At 39.5% G+C, this 18,258-nt stretch overlaps 1 protein-coding gene and 1 non-coding gene across 2 annotated transcripts in view; both read right to left on the reverse strand.

Moving 5' to 3' along the window:
• PGAP1 (post-GPI attachment to proteins inositol deacylase 1) overlaps positions 1 to 578 on the reverse strand; it is a 76,320-nt gene extending 75,742 nt beyond the window's left edge. Inside the window, exon 1 of the mRNA XM_042994978.1 lies at positions 355 to 578. Within this exon, the coding sequence (XP_042850912.1) occupies positions 355 to 501 (147 nt within the window). The 5' untranslated portion in view covers positions 502 to 578. The remainder of the gene's footprint in view (positions 1 to 354) is intronic.
• A 16,635-nt stretch (positions 579 to 17,213) lies between these two features.
• Positions 17,214 to 17,374, reverse strand: LOC122241791. Its single transcript, XR_006222012.1, has one exon. It is a non-coding gene; the product is annotated as a U1 spliceosomal RNA (small nuclear RNA).
• Positions 17,375 to 18,258: the final 884 nt, after the last annotated feature.

Consider the following 18,258-nt stretch of genomic DNA (forward strand, 5'->3'; position numbering starts at 1 on the left):
CTTTAAGGGAGGACACAAAGGCGGGGTGCCCGGCTGGCTCGTGGGAGGAGCATAGACTCTTGATGTTGGGGTTATAAGTTCCAGACCCATATCGTGTGTAGAGATCCCCCAAAAGTAAAAATCTTAAAAAAAAAAAAAAAAAGAAAAGAAAAAAAGACGACACAAAGGGTAGGTGAGTTGAGCAGGAAGGGCGGGTGGTCGGCAGAGTCTTCTGGGAGGAAAAAAAAAACAAAAACAAAAACAGACGAGGTTGGCATACGGGTGCCACAGAGGCGCGGGGAGCCAAAGCAGGAGAAACCCACAGGAGGGGCCCGAGTCTCAGAGCGCCCAGGTGAGGAGAGAGCCGAACCTCACCTGATACTCCGGGTACTCAAACATATAGCTCATACTGCACTTATTCTCCTCGAAGCCGAAGAAGACGTCCCACAGCCCCAGGGTCGCCATGAAGACCATAAGGGCATAAAACGCCACGTTCCAGAGATTGACTGAATGAAGAAACATGGTGCCGCCGCCGGCGCGCGGCCCCAAACCCCGACCAAGAGACGCGAAGAACACCTAGCAGCCAGCGCCTGAGCGAAGCCCGGACAGCTAGCGCCTGCGCGGACGCCCAGCCTGCCCGCGCGCCCGCCCCACAGTGCGCCTGCGCGAAGTCGGCCTGCTGCGTCTCCCGCCGGGCTGCTTCTGGTAGAGAGAGGAGGCGGCGTTTGCGGCGCGAGCGCGAATCCAAGGGGAAAAAAGAAGGGATGAAAGCGGGGTGGGCAGGGCGAGAGACCGAAGGGAAAAAAGGGAGGGAACAATGAGAGGGAAAAGGAGGAAGGGGGCGCGAAAGGCTATGAGAGGCTGGCTGAGGGAATGAAGAGGAGGGCGCGGGAACCTAGGAGGCGAGGAGGGGGAAGGGCTGGCGGGGGTGGGGGGTGGGGGGGGCGTGGGTGTGTGGTGAGTTACCCTGGAGAGGGAGAGATGCTTACTGGTAGGGAGCTGACCCCGCGAGGGGAAGGGGACCGTCAGCTGTCACGTCGCAAACCTCTCTAGCCCTGCGCAGTTTAAAAACCACATTCGCTTTTGAAATGCCTCAGGCCTCCGCAATTTCGGTTCTCCCAGTGGTGGTGGGGCACGTTCACAGCTCCCAGGACCAGTTAGGTAGAGAAGGGAACAAATGGTTTTTTCCCGCTCTTTGACCAGAGACCTTGGCCCAGTAGGGAACAGCACTTAAAAGCACCAGCACATAAATAACAGCCAGCAGGTCGACAAGATTCAGTTCTTGGTGTAAGATGAAAGCCTGAATCACAAAAAGCATTGCGAGTCTTTAGAAAACGGTATTAAAATTTCCATGAACACTGACGCTTCCAACAGTTGTCAGCGTGACCAGTTGGACGCTGTCTTGCCTTGCTCCCCAGGATCTTCACCTCTTCGGAATTCGGTTCCAAATTAATGTGAAGAGACAATTTCGCTCGAGCTTCCACTCAGACTCTCAAGTGACTTACTTCAAATTTAGAAGAATTTCAGTTTGGTTTTGCACAAAGAAGGGGGTGAAAAGCAGTTCAAAAACCATTCGTAATCATGAATAGTGACTTCATTACACTGGAATGTTATGCGAAGACACAGTATCACTCTTTAAAGTAGACCGAAGAACAGATGCGTGTGTGTGTGTGTGTGTGTGTGTGTGTGGCTAACTGCAAATTTTTCCCTAGAATTAATTTTGACACTAAATTTCATTTCACTTCATTTCAGTTTTGTGAGATGGAATTAGGGAGGAGTTAGTGTACAGGATGACAAATCATTTGGAAAACGATTTAAGTTATACATAAAATAGGTAATAAGTACAAAATACAATATAAATAATAAATACAAAATAGGTAATAAAGTCTGGGAGCTCAAGAGCATCACAGAATGTCTGCCCCTTGTTTCTTCTAGCATATCATGACCAGCACATACAAACCGAGGGTGAATCTACACTCTTTCTACCCAGTGCCTCTTAAATTTAATGTGGTATGAATCACTTGGAGATTCTGTTAAGCACATTCTGCTTCAGTATTTCTGGAGTGGGGCTTAAGATTCTGCATTTCTTTCCTTTTTTTTTTTTTAATGTTTATTTTTGAAAGCGAGAGTGAGTGGGGGAAGGGGCAGAGACAGGGAGACAGAGGACCCTGTGCTGACAGTGCAGAACCCAATGCGGGGCTCAAACTCACTGACTGTGACATGATGACCTGAGCTGAAGTCAGACACTTAACCAACTGAGCCCCCCAGGTGCCCCAAGATTCTGCATTTCTAACAAGCTCCTTGGTGATGCCAGTAACGCTGGTCAGTGGACTATAATGCTACATGGAGAAAACCCTGAACTTGAAGATGACGTAGCATACTCTTCTGGTGGCCTTCATGGCTTGTGGCAACCTGATGCCTCAGAAAGGAGTCGTCGGATAGAGAGTTAATGGACTTTTTACGTTTGTAATCTTTCTGTTTCAACTCTTTTACTTTCTTTTTTCCTATCCATTATTATCCCCCTCCTGGCCTCACCTCCTTTCCTATCTAACCTAACCCCAGTGAGCCTCAATTAACCACCCTCTGCCAGTGCTGTCAACTTCCTGAACTCTGTCTCGCCATCCTACGCTGCTTACAGACTTCCAGCCATGGGTCATCACAGTCTGTGTCTGAGCTCTGACACTAGTATATCTGAGCACTATAGGAGAAAATGACACAATCATTTGCATTACTATTCTGAAATACTTTTATGTTTCTGGTCAACTTCCTCTCCTGTTCATCAAACCACCACTTTTTAAGCTCCCTTCACTATCTCTTCTTCCTTCTCTTTTAGAAATTATTAGTACACAGTTTTATCTTCGTATTTCTAAAGATCATTTTGATTTTCGGGGCGCCTGGGTGGCTCAGTCGGTTAAGTGTCCAACTTCGGCTCAGGTCATGATCTCGCAGTTCGTGAGTTCAAGCCCTGCGCCAGGCTCTGTGCTGATGGCTCAGAGCCTGGAGCCTGTTTCAGATTCTGTGTCTCCCTCTCTCTCTGACCCTCCCCCGTTCATGCTCTGTCTCTCTCTGTCTCAAAAATAAATAAACGTTTGGGGCGCCTGGGTGGCTCAGTCGGTTGAGCGTCCGACTTCGGCTCAGGTCATGATCTCACGGTCCGTGAGTTCAAGCCCCGCATCAGGCTCTGTGCTGACAGCTCGGAGCCTGGAGCCTGTTTCAGATTCTGTGTCTCCCTCTCTCTCTGACCCTCCCCTGTTCATGCTCTGTCTCTCTCTGTCTCAAAAATAAATAAACGTTAAAAAAAATTAAAAAATAAATAAATAAACATTAAAAAAATAAAAAAAATTTAAAAAAAGATCATTTTGATTTTCAGATAAACATTCATTTTTCACTCTCAAGTTCATCATCTCCATCCAGTTCAGTTAATATATCTAAAATGCTTGGAACAATACCTGGCATGAAGTAAGCATTATTATGGTACTTTGCTGTTCCTCAGAGGACATCAAAAGCAAATCCCTGTAGTTGTGTTTTAGTTTCATCCCCTCCTCCTTTCTCTTTGGGAAATTAGTTCTATCAAGTTAAAGTCTCTGTCAATCACTTGCCATCTATCTTCCCTCCCCCAAAGCATATTAATATGCTTAAATCTTATTCATTTCAAAAGAGAATAATCCTCCCTGCAATTATCACCTGTAGCTCTTGCCTTCTTATTTCAGTCAAGGTTCCTAAAGGTGTGCCAATACTTATCTCCAATTCCTCACCTCCCATCCATGACTCAACACACCATAATTTTTGTCTCCCCCACTATCACTCCAAGGAAACTGTTCTGGTAAAGGTACCCACTGACCAAATTACCAAATCCAAATGACACTTTTCAGTCAAACTTGATCTTTCTGCCACTTCCTTCCTTAAAACATTGTCCTCTGTTGTCTTAATACCATTTTCCACTGAGTTTTCTCCTACTCCTTTGGGTTCTCAGTCTTTATCCCATGTGATCTAGTTCACCCAATTCATGGTCTTAAATGTTTATTATTTATCCTATATGCTGAGAAGTTGTCCTATTTCAATGACTATTTTTTTATGTCTAAAATTTCTCTTTTTTTATTCAAATTCATCTGTCCTTGGTCTCTCATAAGATTCTACTCTTACCTTATGGAGTTCATTGGTATTTTAAAAATCTCTTTGGGGCCCTTGTGTGGCTCAGTCGGTTAAATGCCCCACTCTTGATTTCAGCTCAGCTCATGATCTCACAGTTTGTGGGTTCAAGACCCGCATCGGGCTCTGTACTGATGGTGTGGAGCCTGCTTGGGATTCTGTCTCCTTCTCTCTCTGCCTCTCCCCTGCTTGCTCTCTATCTCTTTCTCTCAAAATAAATAAAAAACAACTATTAAAAATTTCTTTTTAAATCTCTTTAAAAATATTTTAAATACCTTCATTCTAAAGATCATTTATGTGTTATCTAGAATTCCTCATTGTTATTTCTCCCATACGTATCTCTCATGATGCTATCCATGCTATCTCTCATGTGTCAGATTTCCTCAACTGCTTTGTAATTTTGGTTTGTAAACTCATCTTCAAGATGAATTACATACGTCAGGGTCCTGCACCTCTCTTAGGTTGTAGAGATTTTCTTTGGCTGGGCCCACTTATATTAATTTCTTGGCTTTTTTTTTTTTTTTTTTTAGTTTCTGCACAATGAAAGCAGTATGAATAATTGGGATCACCTCCACAAATTATGTGGTCTGGGATGCTGTTTTTTTATTTCCAATCCTAGTCAATGATCACTATGAGCAACAGAGATTCCATACTGTTATGGAATTCTCTCTATGGAACTTAAAGATTTTTATTTCTTTCTATAGCATTCAGTAATGAAGTAAAAAAAAAAAAGTCTAGAAGTTCTGTGTGTTTAGAATGAGAACAGATAAAGGATGTATGTGACAAGTTTCTTTTAAGTTAGTTTTTTTGAGGGGAGGGGCTGGGTGGCTCAGTCAGTTGAGCATCTGACTCTTGATTTCAGCTCAGGTTGTGATCTCACAGTTTGTGCCTTCAAGCCCCACATCGGAGGGGCTTGAGGTTCTGCCCCTCTCTGCCCATCCCCCCCCCTCAAAAATTAATAAATAACATTTTAAAAATAAATTAGTTTTTTTGGTAGTATCTAGCACTTCTTGCACAAATTTTAAATCATAAAGGAAAAGTCATTTCAAGGATGTTATTTCAGGGGCACCTGTGTGGCTCCGTTGGTTGAACCTCTGACTTTTGATTTTGGCTCAGGTAATGATCCCAGCATCATAGGAGTGAGCCCTGTGTTGGGCTCTGCTCTGAGCGGGGAGTCTGCTTAAGATTCTCTTTCTCTCTCCCTAATAGGTACCTCTCCCCCTGTGGCCACACTCTCTCTAAAATAATAATGATAATAATAATAATAAAGAATGTTATTTCATTTGAGCAGTGAGGAGAAAATGCAGATTAAAGTGTTTTAAGAAACAAATAAGAATAAGAAAATGGAAGCTGTAAATATAGGCAGTTCTACCCTCCTTTTCATGAATATATGAAAGCAGTTTAAGTAGTAGGTTCACTAAACTTTTTCTAGTTAAAAGTTCACCAAAATACATTTTTAAGCAGATAAATAGGAGCTAGTAAAGAACGATCTTAAATGAAAAGGAGAAGGAGGAGAAATATATCTTTTTCAGAAACCTGAGAAGAAAGAAAATATTGAGATGGAGAAGATTAAGATGAGGAAAATTTCACTGGATAAACTTAGTGTTTATGTAGGAATAAAACCCATTGGGTGGAAATAAGGGATTGAAGGAAGGGTTAATGCTCAAAGAGAGTGGAAATACTTGGGAATTACCATTTTAAGAAATGAACTTGGCAGTCAGCCAGAGGTGATCAATAGTGAGGACCTAGTCAACAGTGTTCCATACTCTTGCTCTGCAATTTTCCTGGTCTTCTCAGCTAACATAGATCTCTTGCTTTCCTGTAGCTCTCTCATCAAGGGAAAACCAAAAATAGATATTATGTAGTGATGAGACATTTAATTGACTATTATGTGCCAAGCTCCATAACAGAGATTAGGAAAAAGAGAAATGAGACCACTGAGTCTGATTTATAAGAGATAAATGAGTCATTGATGTCAAGGAATCTAAGGTAAGTACATAACATAACTGCACTATAGTATGGTAAGTGTTAGAATAGAGATATGAACAAGGGGTATTGGAGCACAAGAGAGGAAGTATTTAACTGGTTAGGGGGAAAGGGATCCCAGAGAAAAATGATTTATATACATAATGTAACAGGGGTTCAAAGAGTGCTCCTTGAATTACTGAGTGATTGAGTTGATAGATAGATGCTACTATTGGAAGAATTAAGAAGGTGAGCTTCCCACAATTCACAGTAATGAGAGGCTTTTTGATCATTCTGATGTTTACTTCTGACACTTTCTGAAAAGCATACAGCTTCATAGTTCACTCAGAACTTAAATGTGCCTATTAAAGCTACATTTGTTGGTTCTTTCATTTGGATACATGTTCATAAAGTATTTTTATTTCTTATTGTATCTTGTTTTTAAACAATAGAAGAGTTGCCAAGAATTGTGTAAAATTAAAATATTTGCAAAATGAAACCTCAATGAACTTTATTACTAATAGAGCACTAAAGAACACTGGTAATCAAGAAATCTCAGTTCTTGCACTTCTAGTTCTGCCACCCAGGTATGATTTAGGGAGAGCGTCTCCATCTCCTTAGGCCTCAGTTTTTTCGTAGGTAAAATGAAGATATTTGACAAATGATTTCTGAAAGTTTATGATATTTTAATTGAATTAAGTCTCTTAAAACAAATGAATGCAAGTTTTCATAAAGGAAAAGATTATATTATAATCATTTGACAGTAACCCCTCAACTGAAATATTTAGCAAATTCATTAATATATCAGTTTCTCAGAAAACATTTTAGGTTTAAACTATTTAAGCTCGCTTTAGTTTTTGTTTTATTTCTTGGAAGCAAAAACTGTTTCCTCAACACATAGTAACGACCCACATATTCCCCAGTTTTTGCATACAGGAAGATGGAATCATGCTGTCTTGTGTAGGAATCTAGTTGTTTTCTAAAATTAATTTCACTAAGTCATACAGAGAAAGACAGATACCATATGTTTTCACTCTTATGTGGATCCTGAGAAACTTAACAGAAGACCATGGGGGAGGGAAAGGAAAAAAAAAAGAGGTTAGAGAGGGAGAGAGCCAAAGCATAAGAGACTCTTAAAAACTGAGAACAGAGGGTTGATGGGGGGTGGGAGGGGGGGGGGGTGATGGGTATTGAGAGGGCACCTGTTGGGATGAGCACTGGTGTTGTATGCAAACCAATTTGACCATAAATTTCATATTTAAAAATAAATAAATTAATTAAATTAAATTAATTTCACTAAACTACACTAGTTTCAATGTACTATGCTCACACTATAGGTTTTTTTTTTTTTAGATAAAGCCTATTTCCTCTCTCCTTTTCTTAACAAAACAAAATAAAACCCAAAAATATAATAGATTGGCACTTAGAAACTAAAATTTATTCCACTTAGTTGGTTTAAAGCCCTCTCTCATACTTGTTAATTTTACCTCATAGTACCTTATATGTAATAGGTATTCAATAAATACTTGTTTTTAATTTGTTTGAAAATAAGTCAGAGTCTACAGATTATAGCCATAAAACCTTGCCTTCACTTGGGTGCTTTAAAGCTTAAAAAGAAAAGAAAACATAATGCCAGCAATTCTGTGGCTGTCAGTTCTGTTTCCAAGGAAACTGAGAGTAGATCATCAAAAACAAAAATATGGATTTTCAGCCTGATTATCCTTTTTTCACCACTTCATTCTCCGTTACTGCAAAATGAAAGACAACAGAACCTCAGCCTTGCAATCCATATTTTTAATTACATTTGTGCTGTCTCTCACCATTAAAATCAGACAAAAAATTTTAACATTTTGGGTTATATTGGTTTTCTTATAGAGAAAATTTAAAAAGTTCATTCAGAAGAATAAAGAAAATGTTTTGAATATAAAGCACTATGTACATTTGCTGAATATTCTAGTATGTTATTGACCTACTAGGTCAAGTGTTTAAATTACTGAATCTCAGATTTAACATTTCTTGGGAATAATATAATAATGGGATATTATAATAAAAAGACTTCTAGAATGAAATGTTTTAGGGGCACCTGGGTGTCTCAGTCGGTTAAGCATCCAACTTTGGCTCCACTCATGATCTCACAGTTGATGAGTTTGAGCCCTGTGTCAGGCTCTGTGCTGACAGCTCAGAGTCTGGATCCTGCTTCAGATCCTGTGTTTCCCTCTCTCTCTGCTCCTCCCCCACTCATGCTCTGTCTCTCTCAAAAATAAATAAACATTTTTTTTTTAATTTTTAAAAATTTTAGAAGGAAATGTTTTATTTAAAGAAATAAGGAGAGAGGGGACAGGATGAAAAAATAGAAGTCAAGGAGAAAATAATTGGATTTCTTTCTATTCAATAGAGAAAAATGCCATTTTTAATATAGTTGTTTTTTCCTACAGATTGTTGTCTAAAATAAATAAAATCATGATCCTGATAATAACTACAGATAACAAAAGCTTGCTTTAGCATTATTATATTACTTAGTGATACTATGTGTTTTATAAAAGCAGTATTTCTCTCAAATCAACACACTATATACCATAAACTTACAAAATGTTATGGGTCAATTATATTTCAATAAAGCTGGAAAAAAAACCCAGTATTCCTGTATTTTAAAAATGTAGTTAAAGCCAGAGGATCCTCTTCAGGGTGAAGTGTGCAATAGAAATTTGCTTTAATGGAAGTACAGTTTAAGAAGCTTTAGATGGCATATTAATATGTTCAGTTAATGAATACCGAAACTCGGGTAACACTAATGGGAAGAATGATCAAGGTAATCATTATTTGGGATATTCCTTATATCAGTTTTTCTGCTTGTATGTCTATTTTCCTCCAAAGGACTTTAACTTTTCAAAGGCATGAGCTGTAAGAGGGTCTTGGTCATTTTTTTTTTTTTAAATTTTTTTTTCAACGTTTTTTATTTATTTTTGGCACAGAGAGAGACAGAGCATGAACGGGGGAGGGGCACAGAGAGAGGAAGACACAGAATCGGAAACAGGCTCCAGGCTCTGAGCCATCAGCCCAGAGCCTGACGCGGGGCTCGAACTCACGAACCGCGAGATCGTGACCTGGCTGAAGTCGGACGCTTAGCCGACTGCGCCACCCAGGCGCCCCGGGTCTTGGTCATTTTTAATACCTGGGCTCAGTACAGGACCTTGTAATTAGAGGTATTTGAAAAGTGTTTTTGAATAATGTTTTTTATTTATTTAATACTGGCATACATGTTTTATTATGCTTCACTTTATCTCACTTCACATACACTCTGTTTACAAATTCAAGGTTTGTGGCAACCCTGGATCACGCATGACTATTACTACCATTTTTCCAAATATTTGCTAACTTCATGTCTCTGGGTCACATTTTGGTAATTCTCGCAATATTTCAAACTTTTCCATTATTATATTTGTTACAGTGATCTGTGATTAGTGATCTTTGATGTTACTATTGTAATTGTTTTGGGGCACCACAAACCACACCCATATAAGATGGCAAACCTAACTGATAAATGTGCATGTTCTGACTGCTTTACAAATCAGCCATTCCTGTCCATTTCCCCCTCAGGCCTTCCTATTCCCTGAGACACAACAATATTTAAATTAGGCCTGTTAATAACCCTAAAATGGCCTCTAAGTGTTTAACTGAAAGGAAGAGTCACATGTCTTTTGTCTTTCACTTTAGGTCAAAAGTTAGAAATGATTAAGCTTCCTAAAGAAGGCCTGTCAAAAGTGAGGTAGGCTAAAAGTTAAACCTCTTGCACTGGTTAACCAAATTGTGAACCCAAAGGAAAAGTTCTTGAAGGAAATTAAAAGTACTACTCCAGTGAACACACTGGATGTGAATGATAAGAAAGAAAAATAGACCTACTGCTGATATAGACAAAGTTTTAGTGGTCTGGGCAGAAGATCAAACCAGCTACAAACTAATCTAGAACATGGTTTAAGCCAAAGCCTAATCTAGAACAAAGCCCTAACTCTCTTCAATGCTAAGAAGTCTGAGAGAGGTAAGGAAGCTGAACAAGAAGTTTGAAGCTAGCAGAGTTTACTTCACGAGGTTTTAGGGAAAAAGCCATCTATAGTACATAAAAATGCAAGGTGAAGCAGCAGGAGCTAATGTAGAAACTGTGCAAATTTTCCAGATCTAGCTAAGATAATTGATCAAGGTGGCTACACTAAACAACAGATTTTCCATGTAGACCAAACAGCATGCTATAGAAAGAAGATACCATCTGGGACTTTCATAGCTATATAGTAGAAGTCAATGCCTGGCTTTAAATCTTTGGAGGACAGGCTAACTCTCTTGTTAGAGGCTAATGCAACTGGTGACTTTAAGTTGAAGTCAAAGCTCATTGAACATTTTGAAAATCTGAGGATCTTTAAGAATTAATCAGATATACTCTGCCTGTGCTCTATAAAAGGAACAAAAAGGCCTGGATGACAGTACATCTGTTCACAACATGGCTTACTGAATATTTTAAGCCCACTGTTGAAATCTACTGCTCAGAAAAAAATACTCCTTTCAAAATACTACTGCTCATTGACAATGCACCTCGTCACCCAAGAGCTCTGGTAGAGACGTACAATAAGATTAATGTTGTTTTCATGCCTGCTAACACATCCATTCTGCAGCCCACAGGTCAAGGAAATACATTTCATAAGGCTATAGCTGCCATAGATAGTGATTTCTCTGATGGAGCTGGGCAAAGTAAATTGAAAACCTTCTGGAAAGGATGCACCATTCGAGATGCCATTAAGAATATTTGTGATTCATGAGAAAAGGTCAAAATATCATCATTCACAGGAAGTTGGAAGAAGTTGATTCCATCCCTCATGGATGACATTGAGGAGTTCAAGACTTCAGTAGAGGAAGTTACTGCCAATATGGTAGATATAGCAAGAGAACTAGAATTAGAAGTGGAGTCTGAAGATGTGACTGAGTTGCTGCAATCTCATGATAAAACTTGAGAAGTGGGTAAAATGCTATCAAATAGCATCACATGCTGTAGAGAAATCGTTCGTGAATAGAAGAGTCAATTGATGTGATAAAGTTCATTTTTGTCTTATTTTAAGAAACTGCCACAGCCACCCAACCTGCAGCAACTACCACCCTGATCGGTCAGCAGCCATCAACATCAGGGCAAGGCCTTCCACCAGCAAAGACATTATGACTTGCTGAAAGCTCAGATGATGCCTAGCATTTTTTAGCAATATTTTAAAATTAGGGTATGCATATATTTAGATGTAATGCTATTGCACACTTAATATACCACAGTATGGTGTAAACATAACTTTTATATGCACCAGGAAGCCAAAAAATTCATGTGACTTGCTTAACTGCAATATTTGCTTTATTGTGGTGGTCTGGAACCGTTAAAAAAGAATACAATATGAGACAAATATGTACTTGTCTGAGAATGGTAAGACATGTGGGAAAAGATAGTGAGTTTTGGCTAAAGAACATGTTCATATATTTAGGCAGAGCATGATGTTTATTGAGATCTATGAAAATATTATCAAAGGATCTAGATATATGTCCTTATCTACATATTGGGAAGATTGAACTAAATGAGGAATTAGCAAACTTTCTGTAAAGGACCAGATAATAAATATTTCAGCTTTGTGGGGCATACGGTCTCTATCACAACTACTCACCTCTGCTGTTGTAATGTGAAAGGCACTATAGACAATAGGTAAACAAGGTAAACAATAAAACATTATTTATGAAAATAGACAACAGGCCAGATTCGACCTGTTATCTATTGTTTGCTTACCCCTGGAATAGGAGATCCCTTATTCAATATTCCACATTCAAATTCTGTACCTATGAATGTTAACATTAGCCAACATGGATTCTCTGATTTTCCAAACTTATTAGACATTGGTCAATAAGTGTGATTAATGGTGAGATAGCAGAAAACTTGGGCTTTTAGTGTAATGTAAACTTTAGCTAAATGTGTGTAACTTTAACTAGAATTCTGTCACTGTACATACATATGAAATATTGTGACATCGTCTGATGTAGTATTATGGCTAATTTTATTAACAGATCCATTTTAAATAACTAATATATTTTATTAAGCATATTCAAACATATAGAGATATAGAAAATATCTCTAAGAACTTTAAGGCAAAATAAATTTCATTAATTTTTGTTTGATGTTTGTTTGGGGGAATTTTGTTAAGTTTTAAGAATCTTTAGTTTCCTCTTAAAGGGCTACAGGACCAAAGTAATAGTTATTCATATGTTAGGACATTTATAGAGTGGTACCAGAAAGCCAAGTCTGCACAACATTCCACAGTTGCCTTTATTATCATATGAGTGTCTCATCTACAAACTTATTAATGTATATCTTCCCTAATCCTGGTGCTAGGCCACTAAAGAAAAACACATTAGGTTTAAACTTTTTTAATGCTAAAAACAGGGTTAGCAGAAGGTTTCTATCATAATTGAGGGACAAATGTCTATTTGAGACACAATCTCAGTAAAAGAGGGATGATGGTAGAAGCAAATTGACATATCTAGAAAGAATTGTAGACATCTTATTTCCATTGATTAATTAACCTTTTAATGTTGAATTACTTATGACTTGGTGAAAAGCAGAGTTTCCAAGGAGTTCCAACTCCAAACCGAACTTTTCTCAACTAATAGTATAATATAAGAAGACCTGTTTCAGTTTTACCTTTATTTTTATGATTTGGGGAATTACTTAATTTCTTTGAGTCTCTGTTTCCTTAACTTCAAAGTAGGAAGAATAATTCTACCCTGGCGATTGCTGGGAAGATTACAGATATCTGTGTAAAGTGCCTAGTATGTAATAGGCACTCAAGAAAAAAAAAAAGCTATTATTACTATGAGCTTGGCTATTTAGAAAAACAGTACTTGCCCCCAGTTAAGTTAAAGGGGCTTTTCCGGTACCAGAAGGAAAAGAAAAATGAAAGACTAACAGTTTATTGAACAAAAAGATCATCATCTTTCTGTCAGAGGGTAACATGATTTATGACACAAAGTTGACATTCAGAAAAACTGACTTAATGAAAGAAGGTGGGAAGTTCTTAAAAGGAGAAATTAGTGCACTCATAGCCAGCAGAATGATGGTGGAATTTTTTTGTTTGTTTTTGTTTTTAGGGGCTAGGAATTCCTCCAAGGAAAGCCCATTTCAGTGAAGGCAGAGAGTTTCTGTGGACAGCTGATTTTGAACCCCTGTCACACCTATGGTCTGATGCAGCTGTTCAGCATGTTCAGTGGCTCTTCCTAAAGCTGTGTGACCCTTTTTTCCTTCTGCTGCTACAGGGGCTACTGCAAACTTACACTTGCTGTCAGGTGTCTCCAGGCCTCTCTTCTGGACAATCACCTGCTGCCAAAGTCCTGCTCCAAAGCCCCTAAGAAATGAAACACATGGGAAGGTTTCACGCTCCTTTACTGGATGTTTCAGGCTCCTTTACTGGACTGCAGAGCCAATGCCGAGAGGGGTACACTGAAAAGTCCCCGGCTCTGTCTCAAAACCCTCAATCCGATGAGTCACATTATAAAGGCTCTAGAGACTCTCCAGTGAGAGTATCCGCATGACAATACTCATTTGTTCTTTGAGAAGAAGTTCTTTGAGAGAAACAGAGCCAGCAGAGTCTGTCGGGAGGTGTTAGCCTGATTTTCAAGCTGTTATTTTTTTTCCAGTGTTTTGTGGGTGGGTCACATGTCATGGGTATATGCTGGTGCCAGGTCCATTTAGTCTAACCCAATAGCTCCCACTCCAGTGCACCTGACTTACTCTGATGCCTAGTGGGATGGAGGATGCTGGATCTTCCTTCTTTCTGATAACTGGTGCTGAGATGGGTCTCCTCAAACAATCAGTGAAAAGAATCCAAAATGTAGTTGCTAGATTGAGGTCAGAAACTGAGGAGATGACAAATTGCCAAAGGTTAGTCAATAAAAGCAGAGTGAGGAGAATAAAAGTAGGAACTAAGACAACAACCAGAGACTCTAAGTCTAGACAGAAGAAAAAGAGAACAAAAGTCCAAGGAACAAAATGAAAATGATTGTTGGTGGGTGCTGGCAGAGAGATAAGAACAAGGAAACTGAAATATGCTTGTAGTTAAATCTGCTATAGAGCATTCCACTTTGTTAGATGCCAGCATGTCTCAGAGGCCCTAGATACGCTCCTACACGCCCACCTGTTACTCTTCCTCCTCCACATATACCTCTCTATCCTAAACATAGGAAGCACTTATGGGTTAATAGTGCTGCTACGTGTAAAAGTGGGTGATGGTCCTCAGATATGTGTACACCCATGTTCATAGCGGCATTATTCACTACAGCCAAAAGGCAGAAACAACCCATGTGTTGAATATCATTTAGACTTCAAAAGGAAGGAAATTCCGACACATGCTATAGCACAGGTAAAACTTAGGGACATTGAGTGAAATAACCCAGCCACAAAAAGATAAATGCTGTATGATTCCATGTATATGAGGTACCTAGAGTAGTCAAATTCACAGAGACAGAAAGTAGAATGGTGGTTGCCTGGGGCTGAGTACTGAGTTTCAGTTTTGCAAGGTAAAGAATTCTGGAGATGGACGGTCATGATGATTGCACAACAATATGAATGTACTGAGTACCACTGAACTCTACACCAAAATAAATGGTTAAAATGGTAAATTTTATATTACGTATTTTACCACAATTTTTTTTCTATTACGTATTTTTACCAAAATTGTAGGGGCACCTGGGTGGCTCAGTCAGTTGAGTGTCCGACTTCAGCTCAGGTCATGATCTCACGGTTCGTGGGTTCAAGCCCTGCCTTGGGCTCTGTGCTGACAGCTCAGAGCCTGGAGCCTGCTTTGGATTCTGTGTCTCCCTCTCTCTCTGCCCCTCCCCCACTCACAGTTTGTCTCTCTCTCTCAAATAAACATAAAAAAAAAAAAGGAGGTGATTACCTTGGAGGACTGTTCTTTTTCATGGCACAAGTCCTGTCCTCAAAACATTTTCAGCTTAGTGAGAAATCAAATGATTCTTCTCAGGAAAGAGAAAGTATACAAAGATATTTTTTAGGGAATTGCCTACAAATAGAAGTGTTTTCCTTTTGGCACCACCAAGAAGCCAGTACTCTTGTGCCCAAATCACAGTTTCCTGAAGCGTAATTAATAGTCCATCCTGCTATGAGAGAAAAAGGAGGTAGGTTAGGACAATGTGTCACACACAGCACAGTATACTCAGGAAAAATATGGAGAGAAAAATAGACAAAAGGAGGACATGGAGATAACAGAAGTGAAAAGTAGAAAGCAACATAAAACCAGAGGAAAAAGAAGAAAATGTAGCAACAGTTCTCTGCAAAGATCTGCGATCCCCCAGCAGTAAGCATAGCAGTGAGGACTCTGAGACTTTTAAGACACAATAATCTGTCAGCTAAAGAGCTCAGTGAAGACATAGTGGAACAATGCAGGACAAGAGAGAAAAAACTGAGCATGGATCTCAGTCACCCCTGACCTATGAGCTTAGGCAACCCTCTGTAGGAGGAAGGAAGCCTAACCAACATGTATCCATTCTTCCTAGAACAGTACTCCTTCAGCTTGGGTATGCATCAGAATCTGGAAAGGTTGTTAGAGAGTATGTGCCCACACACCAGAGATTCTTCCTCAGCAGATCTCCACTGGGAACTGAACATTTGCATTTCTTTTCTTTTTTTCTTTAATGCTATTAATGTTTATTTTTGAGAGAGAGAGTGAGACAGAGACAGAGTGCGAGCCAGGAAGGGTCAGAGATAGAGGGAGACACAGAATCTGAAACAAGCTCCAGGCTCTGAGCTGTCAGCACAGAGCCCGACACGGGGCTCGAACTCACAGACCGCGAGATCATGACCTGAGCCGAAGTCATTCGCTTAACCGACTGAGCCACCCAGGCGTCCCTGAACATTTGCATTTCTAACAAGTTCACAGGTGATGCCAGATGCTATTGGTTTGGGGACCACACTATGAGAATTAGAGCTCTAGAATTAAAGAGGTACAGGATATTAGTGATTGGTTGCATTTTTTTTTTTTTATTAATTGCTTAAAAAGGAAGGTCTAAATCAAGTACTGTGGTAAGGGACTGTATTGAAAATATTTAAATCCAGGTAGACCTGTCTACCATTTGGTCCCTCAATACAGTGGTTAACAGCATGAACTCTTGACTCCGACAGACATGACTACACTTTCTAGTAGTATGCCTTTGGGTAAGTTACTTGACCTTTCCATACCCTATTTTCTTCATCTGTAAAACTAGGATAATATAGCACCAACCTAATGGGGTTGTGAGAAGATTAAATGATTGATGCATGTACAACGACTTAGCACAATACCACGACACACACTAAATGTAGCAGCAATATTCTTCTCTGCTACTTTTGTACCAGTCCCAATTATCTTTCCACCGATGTTAATAGCCCTTTGAAACCTGAATCTTAGGAACAAAGCCAAGATAATAATCTGCTGAACTGATCCTCTCAATTTACCATGGAAACCACTTCATCCTGTGGCAGGTAATTTACAGGCAAAAGAATAAAAATATATATTGCCTTTACAGAAATGTTTAATCCTGGAATATTCCCTTCCGTGGTTGCTAGAGAGGGAGATAGTTCCAGAGGTTTCCTAGGTAAATTAATTAGTTTGCAACTGTAATGTTATTCAGCATCTTGTATTCATAGGCCTGTGCAAAAAAATGTTGCAAGGGAAACAAAGGGTTTGTGTCCTTAAATTTGTGATGAAAATCTGGAGGTAGCTGCTAGGATGAAATGCAATTTTTTGTTATCTGTAAACTCAATAAAATTTATTATTTGGGAAGAGAATTTTAATTTCAATAAAACAAAGAAATGACCAATTTCACTTCTCTTCTGTTAGAAGATGTACTTACAGGAGTTGAGGAAAGATTGGATTAATCATTTCTCTTAAATCTATCACAAAGGAACATTCTGGGCCATAGCTTCAAGATTAGTTTCTATGCTATAACCTCTTAGGGGGATACAACCCTTTGCCCCCTGCATCTGCCCCTTAATCCAAGAAGATAAGCTCTTATATGGCACACCTTAATCTAAGAAGATAAGCTCTTATATGTTTATAGGGGAGAGTGAGAATGCAGACTCCCACTACTGCAAATTATCAGTGGAGTTTCCCACATTTGGGGAAATCACAGGGGTCAGCATATCCGGAGTGCAATGGATAAGCCTCTCTCTGAGAAAACCACCTTCATGATCATGGTATCTTCCCTGCCAGGTAAGTATGGAATTTGTTGTTTTTTAAATGGCTTTTTTTTATTGTGTCTTTTGGATAGTTTCATAGAGCAAGCACCTTTAACTGCTATCTGTAATCCTTTCCTTTTTTCTTGTGAACTGTCCTTTCTTTTGCACATAGCCATATGTGTCAGGGAGGCCAGTCCAGTTCTAGTTCTGTGAAGCAAGGGGCAGGGGCAGTATTTATCCTAGACTGGCATATGACAAGAGCTTATGACAAAATTCTTGCTATGATGAAGTGAGGGGGAAGTCTACTGGGGACATACAGGAAACCCTTCCTCACATACAAGAGCGGTGCCTAGGTGGCTCAGTTGGTTAAGCCTCCAACTCTTGGTTTTGGCTCGGGTCACAATCTCATGGCTATGTGGGTTGGGCCTTGCATGGGGCTCTGCTCCCACAGTGCTGGGCCTGCTTGGGATTCTCTCTCTCCCTCTCTCTTCCCCCATCTCTGTCTCTCTCAAAATAAATAAACTTAAAAAAAATGGCACACAGGAATGAGGTGAGCTCATTTATGTCTGCATCTTGTTTATGTCTGCATCTGATCTGGGATAAGGGGCAGCCATCTTGTAACTAGGAAGGGAGCTATCCTAAAAGATGGCAGGATAGAAGGTGGGAGGGTAAAAATCCTGAGAGCTTGGTGATATCACTGAGCTGCTGAATTCAGTAACCCTAGAGGCACCCTTCCTCTAGGATAGTAAATAAGATAGTAAAATTTTTTAAATAAGATAGTAAAATTTTCCTATTGTTTTACATATTTTAAGTTAGATTTTCTGTTACTTGCCAACAACATTATCCTAGCAGTCATTTATATGAAACCAGTCCTTGACCTGGTACTCAAAGAGACTGGTGTTCTCAGACCCAGCGGTTGGGCATCT

The sequence above is a fragment of the Panthera tigris genome, chromosome C1, assembly GCF_018350195.1.
Source record: "Panthera tigris isolate Pti1 chromosome C1, P.tigris_Pti1_mat1.1, whole genome shotgun sequence".
Classification (NCBI taxonomy): Eukaryota; Metazoa; Chordata; class Mammalia; order Carnivora; family Felidae; genus Panthera; species Panthera tigris.